Raw genomic sequence first — 13,287 nt, 5'->3', positions numbered from 1 at the left:
ATAATACTTAATAGACTTAATTAGGCTTAATGTCCCTGAAAAAAAGCATTAATCTAATTTGAATTTCTGTTACATATACTAACTATATTCAGAAATGAATACTGCTATCTTTAAATACTTATAACTCCATAGAACAATTGATTAGAAGACTGAGAGTTATATCACTGTGTTTCTTATTTTCAGTGCTATCGAATGATACTAATCTTGAACTTGTCGGATATCATTTCACTGTTGTCCCGATGTGAAGATTTGCCTACTAGAAGCTTGCAGGTCCTATACAGTAGCACCCAGTCATCTTTCTATTCCATTACATACAAGCTTGTTTCTAAACAAAATATACCAAGACATATTATCTATATGGCTGAGCCAAGATACTATTTTCTAATTAATACCATATTCTAATATCCTTTTGGATTCGGCACGCACATATCTTACATAAATTCAAAAGGGCAAATCTGAGTCATCAGATCATGTGAATCTCATGTAATACTATTATAATATGGCAGTTCGGTGGGCTTGGCTGAGAATAGGAAGTGACTTAGTCACGTGATCTTTATTCATTCCCTTCGGGTGAGCGATGCGGGAAATTCTCGCTTAATCAAGCCCGCGGTGTCACACTGCCACATGTAAATGAGGCACAAGGTTGCCTCTTCACTTACTCCCTGTACGCCTTTAGGCTACCTCTACACCAGCAACAAGGATTCTCGACTAATCTAGGCCATAGATTTTACCACTTCCTCTGATAACGATGGCGGTTTCCCTTATGCCCGACGACTACACCATCGCGTGGATCTGTGCCTTGCCTCTGGAAGCGACAGCGGCCTGCGCCATGCTCGACAGGATCCACATCCCACCTCGATGGCCTACCTCCGATCCCAACGCCTACGAATTTGGCGAACTAAGCGGGCATTACATAGTCATTGCCCACCTTCCAGATGGCGTATATGGTAAAGTGTCTGCCGCAGCCGTCATGTCTCGCATGCGTTCAACGTTTCGTCGACTTGATTTTGGTGTGATGGTGGGAATTGGAGGAGGAGTCCCGGAAGGGAAAAATAATATTTGATTAGGTGACATCATTATCAGTAAACCAGGTCCAAACCATAATGGGGTCATACAGTACGATTACGGAAAGTCGGTTCACGGCGGGGAATTTAAGCAAACAAGCATCTTAAATAAGCCACCACAAATTCTTCTAAGACATATGAGTCAATTTAAGACTAGACAGATAACGGGGGCGCAGGACAATATTTTAAAGATAGTAAGAGAAATATTAAATTGAAACTCTAGCTTAAAAAACAAATTTTCTCCTCTAGAAGAGTGTACAGATTATCTTTTCTGCTCTTCCTATTGCTATGTTGACAAGGAAGATATCTGCGAGAAGTATAATAAAGAATAATTAGTCAAATGACCTCTGCGTGATACAAAGGTGCCTTATATCCACTATGGGCTGATTGCCTCCGGAGACCAGTTGATAAAGGACTCACAATTACAGGACCATCTAGTCCAATAGTGTGGGATACTTTGTTTTGAGATAGAAGCAGCAGGTCTTATAGATGAACTTCCGATACTTATAATCCAAGGGATCTGCGATTATTACAACTCCCATAAGAACAAAGAATGGCAAGGGTATGCAGCCCTTGTTACTACTACTTATACAAAAGTGTTCCTATCAGGAATACTAGTAACCCCAGTAATCAGTAGTATGATACCTTGATGCTCTTACCAGAATTAACACATAAGACTCTACTTACTGATGAACTAGTTGATACCAAATTACGGGAATACTATAAGAGTAACAATTGTCTGACAATTAATTACCTTTCTGGAGAAATTCTGGATATGGATTAATGCTACATCAATCTTTCAATTATAGAATATCGACACAAGGACCGGGATACAAGATTTCAAGAAAAACCACCATCCTCAGGTTTTTCACTACTTAATTACCTGAAAATAACAGCAGATACTCCTGAAAGGGAAGTTACACTTCCTGACATATTTTATAACTAAATACTTCCAAATGGCCAAGTGATTAAGCCGAGACGGTTTCTAATTTGAGGACAAGCCAGTGTTGGAAAAACAATACTCTGTAAAAAGCTCGTGCATGACTTTTACTATTAACAGATATGGGCGACCCATTTTGATCGTGTTATATGGATACCTTTGCGGAGGCTCAAGAATATATTAAGCCTGGACAAATTCTTCTGCCGGGACTACTTTTCTGTCCAAGCTGAGTATGATAAACTAGTTTCTAAGCTTTAGAAAACTGTGTTTGATTAAACCAATAAAAGAACTCTCTGGTTATTAGACAGTCTAGGTGAAATGTCGGGATATTACCATTCATCTGGAACTGACTTGACCAAGATATTCAACGGCCTATTAAATCAAGATAATGTGGTTATTTCATCCTGTCTATATACTGTGAACACTTCTGGTTTTGCTTCTTTTGATCTAGAGCTGGAGGCTGTCGGCTTTTATCCAAGTCAAGTATAGACTTACTTGGCCAACACTATAAAAGATCCAGATATGACTGATGAAATCCATTCTTTCATTCAGAGCCACTGGCTAATCCAGGGTCTTGTTTGAATACTAGTCCAGCTTGATACATTGTGCTATAGTTGGAATAAAACCAGCTTCTGTTTTGGTGGCTTACCACAAACCATGACAGAAGTATACCAGGCTATTGAATTAAGGTTATAAAGAAAAGACATCTTAAACTTGGAGAAGAGAGATATTAGTAGGCTGTTAAATAAAACCAAGGTCCAGAACCTGTGAAAACATTTATAAATCCAGTCCCTGGTGGAGACTGAGATAAGATTTCTTGAATATCTTACCTTTACAGGGCTATACAGTGACATTATTGAATTCCATCAAGGTCATCGTGATTGGCTCTATAAACAACCACAATTTTGCTAGATGTCAGATGATTTTCTTGACTGACTGTTCTTTCTACGGACATCAGATACTTCAAGCCAGGACAAAAGCTATCATTTCTTGTATCTTATATTTCAAAAATTCTTCGCTGCTCAATATTTCGTCCGGTATTGGATATCGGATAACAGTGAACCACTTCACTATCTTAAAAGCAACTACTTACAGGGAAAATATATAGAAATATTACTGAAGAAGTTTATCGAAGAAGAAAAGTATAGTAGATACTATAATATATTCTGGAGATTTGTTACAGGGCTACTACATAATACAAATAAAGAGCAAGTAAGCTTATTTCTTAAAAAAATCCAATAAGAGCCACGGGATTTACTTGGCCCAGCATATCAACAACTGCTTATACACTGCTTTAGTGAGATACCGCTGCCAGAAGATTCAGAACTGGCAGGGAGTGGTAATAATCGTTTATAATATTTCTGAGAAAAGATGGAATCAGGGTATATACAATAATCTAACTATGAGGAAAAATTTCTGAAAGAAATGTGACTCTGCAGTGAAACTGAATTTCCAGAACATATTCTGTGCAAATTACTTAAGGAAAATTGCTTGCAAGTGAAGAGCCCTCACAGAGCAAAGATTCTAAGAGCATTAATCCATCAGCAGCATATATTGTCCAAACTGATCGGTATAATCTCGAATTTTATGGACGACAGCGATGGCGCTGTGAGGAAGGCAGCTATTAAAGTCTTAACTACATAATCTCCCTGGCTGCCTGAGATTCTGCAGGCGATCATGTGCCGACTAGACCACAGCGACTCATATATAAAGCAGGCAGTTATTGAAGCCTTAGCCACATAATCTCCCTATTTATCTGAGACTCTCCAGGCAGTCACGTGCCGACTAGAGGACAGCGATTCAAAAGTAAAACATACAACTATTAAAGCCTTAGTCATATAATCTCCCTAGTCACCTGAGACTCTCCAGGCAGTCACATACCAACTAGAGAACAGCAATTCAAAAGTAAGATATACAGTTATCAAAGCCTTAGCCACATAATCTTCCTGGCCGCCCGAGACTCTTCAGGCGGTCATGTACCGACTAGAGGACTGTATATAGAATATAAGACAGGCGGCTATTGAAGCCTTAGATACACAATCTCCCTAGCTATCCAAGACTCTGCAGGCGGTTACATGCTGATTAGAGTACTGTAACTGTGATATAAGGCGGGCGGCTGTTAAAGCCTTAGCCATACAATCTTCCTGGCCACCCGAGACTCTCCAGGCAGTCACGTGCCGACTAGACCACAGCGACTTAAACATGAGGCAGGCGGCTGTTAAAGCTTTAGCTACATAATCTCCCTGGCTGCCTGAGACTTTGCAGGCAGTCACATGCTGACTAGACCACAGTGACTCAAACATGAGGCAGGCAGCTGTTGAAGCCTTAACCACACAATTTCCCTGGTCACCCGAGACTCTACAGGCGGTCACGTGCCGACTAGATAATGATTACTTATATGTAAGACAGGCGGCTGTTGAAGCCTTAACCACATAATCTCCCTGGCCACCTGAGATTCTGCAGGCGGTCACATGCCGCCTTAATAATAATGACTCAAATGTGAGGCACGCGGCTGTTAAAGCCTTAGCCTTAGCCACACAATCTCCCTGGCTGCCCGAGACTCTCCAGGAGGTCACGTGCTGACTAGATGATGATTACTTATATGTAAGGCACTCGGCTGTTCAAGCCTTAGGCATGCAATCTCCCTGGCTGTCCGAGACTCTGCAGGCGGTCATGTGCTGCCTTAATAATAATGACTCAAATGTGAGGCACGCAGCTGATGAAGCCTTAGCCACATAATCTCCCTGGCCGCCTGAGACTCTGCAGGCAGTCACGTGCTGCCTTAACGATAATGACTCAAATGTGAGGCACGCAGCTATTGAAGCCTTAGGTAAACAATCTCCCTGGCCACCTGAGACTCTGCAGGCAGTCATATACCGACTAGACCACAGTGATTCATATATAAGACAGGCAGTTGTTGAAGCTCTAGGCATACAATCTCCCTGGCTACCTGAGACTCTACAGGCAGTCACGTGCCGCCTTAACGATAATGACTCAAATGTGAGGCACGCAGCTATTGAAGCCTTAGGCAAAGAATTAGTATCTGCTTACGCCGAACCCTTATGAAACACTAATAAACCTTCATTATTAGTTATTAGAGATCCACTTGGCGCATCTTTCTTTCGGAGTTTCTTATACCTGTACTTTGATGTGCAGACCTGTAACACCGGAAAAAGAATAACGCTCAGCTCAGAGCGAATTCTGGAAATGAATATGCTAAAATACCGCATGATTAACCTAACCATTGGCCTAACTATCAAGCAGGATTCTGGCTATGATCTAAATATGTGAAAATCATGGTCGGTCGGAATTATTCGGTCAGTATTGGGGATCCAGCCCCTGAGTTATCTTGGGCATGCCGTGTGATTTATAGCCGAGGCCACAGCACTGCTGGAGCTTAATAGTAGCAGATGTGCCAATCTACCAGCACAGTCTCTGGATGTTGTTTTAATAGTGTGACTCCTTAAGCTGAGAGCAAATATCTTGACTTGAATTTCTGGGCAAGCTGAACAGCCTGCAGCTGACTGCAGGAGACTTTACCCTTATTATGATATTGTTAATAACGGATTCGCAGCGCCTGCTCCCATCGTATCTAAAAAATCTTTTAATTTATCTGCTGTGTTAATGTACCTAGCTCTGGCACTCCGTTATACCCGTAGACACTGAACAGCATAGTCTCCATAACCGCGAGTGTTTGAAAGTAGGAGGAATTGTAGTGAAACTCAGTGTAAAAACTGTGGTTATACGCCGTAAGATATCACCGAATAATTCTCTATAGAAGTGTGGTTTATATTCTAGGAATATGGTGGAATGTACTTGGGGAAACCTTTCGAGCCATAACAGTGAATAAGTTGAAGAGTGGCTATATAATGCTTCATACTGTAACCGCGGTAGATGCAGACACCCTGGAGTGTTTTGAAATTGTATAAGTGAATAGCTTTGGAAAAACTATATAGTTTATCAATCCCACGTATGAAGTGTTGTACATGAAGTATGTGCTAGTAAAGAAGCTATTAATGCTAATAATTAATAAAAGAACTATCTAAAGATTGAATCTGAGGATACGGAACTCTAGGAAGGGATAAAAGTAAGCTATGTAGAATAGCTGGTCAAGAAAAAGAGACAAGATCAGTCTTTTCTTTTACCACAGATAATTATGCTAATTGGTTATTTGAAAAGACTGGTATTTAACGAGATTCATTATAATTAAGTCCTGTATAATAAGATGTACTGACAAGCTTCGCGCTCACTGGGTACTTTACTTCAGCTGAGAATACTAAAAATCATGTCAAGCTTATTATTAACGCGTTAAAATATATTGAGAAGATAGACTGTGCATATAATCTGGACTTGATTATATTATATTTACTTGTATGCGCCGGCAAATAAAAGAGATGGTGGTCATTGGATATTATATTATTAAGGTTATAGGAATATAGTATGCTATGTTTTTCTTAATTCCTAGTTATCTCCCTTACTTGCACCTTTTCTAGCTAGATTAGGAAGATTATTATTTGGTTCTACTGATTGTTTTGGGTGTGACGGCAGCAATGCTTTCCCTTATATAAGGCTAATTACTGTTTAAAGGTATGCTCTTTAGCTCCTTTATCATACTGGAATAATATTTTTAGAAATCTGGTATAAGGGGTTTCAGGGCCTCGCTGCCCGGAAGTTTTATAGATATACTATCCCAGTAGTGAGTGATTTGACGATGCGGATCTTAGACAGTAAAATTGAGATTTATCACGCGCGGCCCGCTTCATTTGTGATAAGACATAGTTACGATATAGTTGATAATTATGAGATGCTGCAGAGTTATGAGCTCTGTGAAAGTCTGTGGTATTATCTTGATTAATATGCCTGGTCTCTTTCCCCCAGCTTTTTAGTCTGACCTCTAGATTTAAGCAGGGGTTAATCTGTGACATGTTGTCTTATTCCTCCCATATCATGAACCTAAAGGAATTGATTGGCGGATTTTTCTGTTTATTGGAAAGTTCATCACGAGGTTCTCTATGTGGGGAATAATCCTTATATCAACCCCAGTGGAAGCAATATGTGGGAATGGTACTATCCACATCCCCGGCCGCTACGCTAGGATCTTGTGCTAGGGTATGATATTTGATTGGCAGTCCTTGTTCTCGCTGAAGACCAGTATGGGGCTCGGCTGAGAAGTGGATTCTTTTGTTTTTTATAACTACAAGTTCAGATCCCAAGTCTGGCTCTTATTTTAATTTTTTAGTATATCTTTTTTTTTTTTTGCTGCAGCCCTTTTCCAGTTATCATTACATTATATCTGCAGCTAATTCCCATACTACTAAGCCACTTTTTTGCTGGTTACCACACCTAAGCATATCTAGGCATGGTGACTAACTGGACGTGAAAGTCCATGCATTTAGATCATGATTTATAGTTTTTGCTCCATAGTATAGGACTGCACCAGTCGTGGAGACTTATCTAGCTGGGCTTAGAAGGGGATGGAATAAGAGAAGTCTAATTTGTGTGGGAGGATGGATCTGCTGGCTGGGAGATAGAAGAAGGGAGTGCGATTTGTATTATATATTTAAAAAATACAGAGTGGATCTATTACCAAGCACTACTGTGGAATATTACTGATAAGGCAAATAGATCTAGCTCTGCCATTTATATAGAAGATAAGTGCAGCAGTCATGGCTTAGAACAATTATGCTTAATTGTATCTGTTAAATACATGTTAACTCTTATATTCAACAGAGATGTGCGGTGTTTGCCCAGACATGGCAGAAAATATCATGGGCAGTCATAAAGTCCCATACAAGAAAGAAAAGGAAAATAATGGTCTAGTAATTTAAGTTACAGCTAGACCTTGCTAAAACACGGGTTGGATTAGGTTTCCCATATTCTGAGCCCGCCCATGGTGTTGAACTAAGAATAGATTAAGTCTAATTATTTGATTTAAAGAGAGTTCTCTTTTATATAGGCAGGATAATATATATATCTAATTTCTATTTCTACTATAGAGTTCAGCCACTGTGATACTCAACAGGCAGGCTCAGAATATGAAAACCTAATCTAATCTATATTTTAACAAGGTCTACATTGCCCCCTTGTACAGCATGTGACCAAGTCACATGCGACTCCAGCTTTAATAGATGATATTTTCTATATGACTCCGCCTGCCTTCCTTCATCGGTCGGTACTCCCAAGCAGTGAAAGTCAATGATCAGGACTTATCTAGTTTAGTATTCCATAGAATATTGGCTGGTTAGAGGTCCCGGTGCAAGGCTTCCGAGGAATAGATATTCTTACTCGGACTTTATAATCTGATATATTCTTTTATAACACTCAATCTCAGGTATAGGCTCTTCCCTGCTACCAAGGCCATGATAAGTATATAGCAGATCTTGCCAGCTCCGTATATGAAGTAGGATTTAGCCATATTAATTGGCCCCAGGGGATTAGAAACAGCAGATATCTGTACTTAGTTAAGGATATAGTATATAGCTTTTTCCAGTATAATCTTGTTCTACTATTAGAAAGTCACTTTTTAAATATACTATATCTATATACTATATATGTTATCTTAAATGATATACCTGATGCACCACAACCCCCAGAGATATTTAGTTACAGTGAGTATTTCTATTTAATTACTGTATAAATTGCTTAACTTGTTGCTCAAAGGAGCAACTTGACTAGACTATGATATATTTTACCAGATTCTATTATGCATGGTAATGTATTATATAATTTTCATGATACTGAGGCTTCCCAACTTTAACTAATCGAGAAAAGTGAATGTCCGGGTATTTGTGAGCACCAATCAAATACTCATATTCGGAGTGTCTAAACTAAAATATTGAACATGAGAGGAGAAAGGAAAGGAGTATAAGGAAATATATATAAACCACAAAAATAAGCAAGCGAGGCGAAGTAAACAGAATAAATAAAGTAAATAAAAATTATATTATATATTTTTATCATATCTTGTTATTATATTATCCCTCTCTTTAAGACTGGTTGTCCTTAACCAGGGGCACATCGTCATCTTTATAATCCAGCGCGAACTTATCAGCCTCAGCGGCAGCTAGCCACTGCGGCAGTTGCTTAGGGAGTCCAGGGCAGGTGGAATATTTAATATAATAATCTTATAAATAGAATAGAGTATTCTTAAAGTTTCTAGCTGGATATTATATATAATCTGCTTTATCTGAAGCAAGCCATTTAATCCTGTATTATAAACAGTTATAATACAGCTAATTAGCTAGTATCTCTTTAATTTTCTATTTTATTTAATTATTAACTTTAATAGGAACAGCAGCGTCTTGAATCTAGTCAGATAGGATATTTAAAGAATTTTATAGATATAATTTTTTAGAATAAAAGATTAAATGTACTTGTATATTCTTAGAAAGATAAATTTTATATATATTTTTTATTTTATTAATAATCAGAACTAGTCTATACTAATTTTCAGAGAATTTATATAAAGGCTGGCCCTAATATTAATTTCTTATATTAATAAAGATTTTATTACTGATATTAAATTTTTCTAGATAATATTAATAGTTTATTTACTAGATTTATTAGTCTTAAATCTCTTGAATATTCTCCTGTATAAAGAGCTAGATCTATTTTATCTGATAGATAAATTTTTATATCTGATTCCGGGTAATTATATGCGGTGGAAGATCCGTGGGTAATATTTAATTAAATAATATTCTAGACTTATAGTCTCTCTCTACTATAAACAGTAATAATCCAGTAGATTCGTACGGGAGAGCAGCAGCGGTGAAATTAATCAGAAATAATAATTTTAACTAGTTATTCTAGAAATAGTTAATAAACGGGATGAGCTGCTAGATTATATATTAATTAATAATCTTTATCTGTTCATCAGTTTAGAAGTAGTATATAGTAGAAAGCTTTAATTTAATTTATAAGATTCTATAAAATTTATTCTAGAAGTTAGCTATAAACTGATTTTTTTAATCAGAGATAATTATATCCAGTAGCCCTGTCCAGGTATATATCTAGTCTATAAATAGATGTATTATATTTTATATAAATAGTTACTTAGTATACAGGATGGAGACTATATACTTATTAAAATAATCTATTATAATAAAAACTATATTATAGCTGTAATAATCTTTTAGAAAGAAGTGAAAATCTATTAAAATATATTATTATAAATATATCAAGATTAGTAAGAGATGGAGTAGATTTAAAAATAAATTATAATAAATATTCTTATATTTATATATTAAATAATTATTTATATAATATCAGATATTCCTGTTCCAGGTATTCCAGTAATACTGATATTTTATAAGAGCTATTATCTTTGTGTATCCAGAGTATATAAGTAATAATTAATAATAAATTTTATTTAATAATTATATCTGAAGGTCTTTCTTATCAGAGACTACTAGTTAATTTTAATATAATAATAATTTATTTTTTAAAAAAAACTTATTATCTGATTATTATACTTTCTCTCGGAGAGGCTCTAAAGACGGATAAATATAGTTAATATTTAATATATAATTAATTATATAGAGATTCAGCTTCACAGGAATTACTATTATAGTAAATTTAAAAAATATAGACTGGAGTTTAAGAATAATTTTTGGCTTTAATTAATTTAATTTTAATAATATCTAAAAATAATGGTCTCTAGATTATCTAGTAGTAGATTTTTTATAAATAAGATAATTAGTTAGAATATTATTTTTTTCTAAACAGTAATAGATAATAAAATAATAATAAAAAAATATTTTTATTTAATAGATTTATTAGATATTAAGCTTTTTAGTAGTTATAAAATACTTTAAGATTTAGTAATCTATAAGAATATTAAATTTTTTTAGTTATTATAAATTCTTTAGCTCAGTATGCTACTCTGCCAGAGCTTATATAATTACTAATAATTTTTTATTATAAATATTATAATTATATTCGGGTAGGGATATAGTCTTAAAGTAATAAATTATAAAATATTATATTTTATTAATTTATTAAAAAAAGACTTTTATTATTATCTTATTAATAATATTAGTTTCCACCCGTGTAGACCTAGAGGGGTTATAGTATATTAATATAAATATAAATATTAGAATCTTTTTTAAAGTCTAGAAGACTTTCTTATAAATATTATTTTATATAAAAAAAATATCTTTCTGGATTAATTAGATTATAAATTTTATAATTTAACTGTATTTTTTTATAAATTAATAATAGAAGTTACAGAAGTTTAAGAAGAACTAGATTTTTTTAATAATTATAAAATACTATTACTCAGTAATTACAGCAGTTTTAACTAAATCTATATATATATTATTAATAAAAATTATAAAGCCTAGGAACTTTATTTTTATTATATAAAACTTATATTTATAGATAGCAGCCTAGAGACTGGCAGCATAAAGATACTTTAGAATCTGATATATATAAAATTTATATTCAGCTTTATTTTCACTGAAGATTAACACATTGTTGATATAAATAGTAATAAACTTATCCAGGAAATCTATAAGAACCTTATTAATAAGTTATTAGAAAGCAGCCAGACTGTTAGTAAAATTAAATAATAGTACATAGTATTTATAGATTTTATAATAAGTATGGAATATTGTCAGATTCTCAGAACCAAGATCTATATAAATTTAGTAAAATTCTTAATAAATATTAAATTTAATAAAGATCTTAGTATTCTTCAACTGGTCTATTATCTTATTAATAAGTAGAATTAGATAGGAATCTTTATAGATTAATATATTTAATTTTTAATAATTAATATATAGATATAGTCCTCCTCCGGGCTTCTATACTATAAGAATAAAGAAGATAAATAATATAATATTAAAAATAATAAATCTCTTTTTTAAGATTCTTAATAATATATTATTAGGCAGTCTTAAGTTTTTCTAGAATTATTTTATATAAAGAAGCTGCTTCCAGCAGATTTTTTTTTTTTAATTTTATCTAGTAATTATAAAGATAGAATAATAGAAGAGTATCTAATTTTCTTTTTAAAAAAATATTTATTAAATTATAATAATATATAAATAAAATTTATTTAATTTATTTTTTTTTATTATTTTAGAATCTTAGTTTATAAAATTTTATTTTTTTAAAATTATCTTTTTAATTATATTTAAGAATATAATAAATATCTTAAACTTTTAGTTCTAAAGATATTTATAGAATATAATAATCTTAATTAATATTATTTTAATTTTATTTAATATATTCTTACTGCGAGATCTTGGAAGTAGTATAAACTGCTAGTACTAGAAATTTTAATTATTAATATTATAATTTATCTTAGTTAATACTTCCTGCGGAGAGCTCTGGGAGATTTATAAAAATATAAATTTATATTTTAGAACTAGTATAAGATATAATAGTTTTAATATTTTTTAAAAATATTTATTCCAGTGGGTAATGTTCTGCTGGTGGCTTTAATTTATAGAATACTAATTTAGAATATTTTATAGAATCTGGTATAATAAGCCTGCTCTGATTTTATCTTATAACAAGAGCTGGTCAGGCTAAATAAATTAATAATATTAATAATTTAATAAGATCCTATATTTTGTGAACTATATTATATCTAGTATAATATTATATTGACTGAGATTAAGAATTAGAAAGGATATATTATTAAATTATTATTTATTAATAATAAAATTAAAGTAAATAGTATATATTAAAGATATAATAATTTTTCTGTTAAATTCTATTATAATATATCTAGTTATTAGAGGGATTATTTTATTTTGGAATTAGTATATTAGTTTAATTATAAAATTAATATTTATATATATGAATATGTTTACTCTAATATCTGTTAAAATATAGATAGATACTGCTAGTTTATTTTTTAATATTAAAATATTTATTATAAAACTTTTATTTTCTTAGTCTAGCAGAGTCTGTAAGTCTAATATACTTAAATAAATTTTTATTTTATCTAGAAAAAAGATTTTTTTTAAATATTATTTTTTATTTATTTATTTTTTTTATAATTTCTAGTTATTTAATCTAGGTTATCTTCTTTTTCAGGTAATTCTTGACTAGATAATTTTATTTTTGATAAATAAAATATTATTTTTTAATTATTATATAGATACAGTCCTCGGGCTTCAGACTTAAGATATAACTAGTGATTTAAAAGATTTAAATACTAGTAAAAACAGAAACAGTAAGAATAATAATATTTAAAATAATTAATAAAATATAATAAGATAATAAATCAGTTTTATCAGATTACTTTATTATCTGATTAATAAGATTTGAAGC

The 13,287-nt window shown here is 32.9% G+C and overlaps 2 protein-coding genes across 2 annotated transcripts; one reads left to right on the top strand and one right to left on the bottom strand.

Moving 5' to 3' along the window:
* The first annotated feature begins 610 nt into the window (after window positions 1–610).
* On the top strand, window positions 611–1,179 carry BO83DRAFT_379953 (kinesin). The gene is made up of 2 exons (XM_025531627.1): window positions 611–664; window positions 725–1,179. Exon 2 carries the CDS (start codon window positions 749–751, stop codon window positions 1,061–1,063), a length of 315 nt encoding a protein of 104 aa, XP_025386068.1. The 5' UTR covers window positions 611–664; window positions 725–748; the 3' UTR covers window positions 1,064–1,179.
* Window positions 1,180–8,296: 7,117 nt separating this feature from the next.
* On the bottom strand, window positions 8,297–8,458 carry BO83DRAFT_317168 (uncharacterized protein; the record flags this gene model as incomplete). The annotated part of the gene is made up of 1 exon (XM_025527692.1): window positions 8,297–8,458. A coding segment is annotated over one exon (162 nt), but the record flags the coding sequence as incomplete, so codon positions are not given.
* Between the last annotated feature and the right edge of the window lie 4,829 nt (window positions 8,459–13,287).

This window comes from Aspergillus eucalypticola (genome assembly GCF_003184535.1).
Source record: "Aspergillus eucalypticola CBS 122712 chromosome Unknown BO83scaffold_19, whole genome shotgun sequence".
NCBI lineage: Eukaryota > Fungi > Ascomycota > Eurotiomycetes > Eurotiales > Aspergillaceae > Aspergillus > Aspergillus eucalypticola.
The sequence above is the reverse complement of the archived record's forward strand: the minus strand, read 5'-3'. Positions and strand labels throughout refer to the sequence as shown.

What these genes read in the sequence shown, in the direction of transcription:
- BO83DRAFT_379953 (XM_025531627.1), top strand. Translation starts at nt 749, where the DNA reads ATGGCGGTTTCCCTTATGCCCGACGACTACACCATCGCGTGGATCTGT.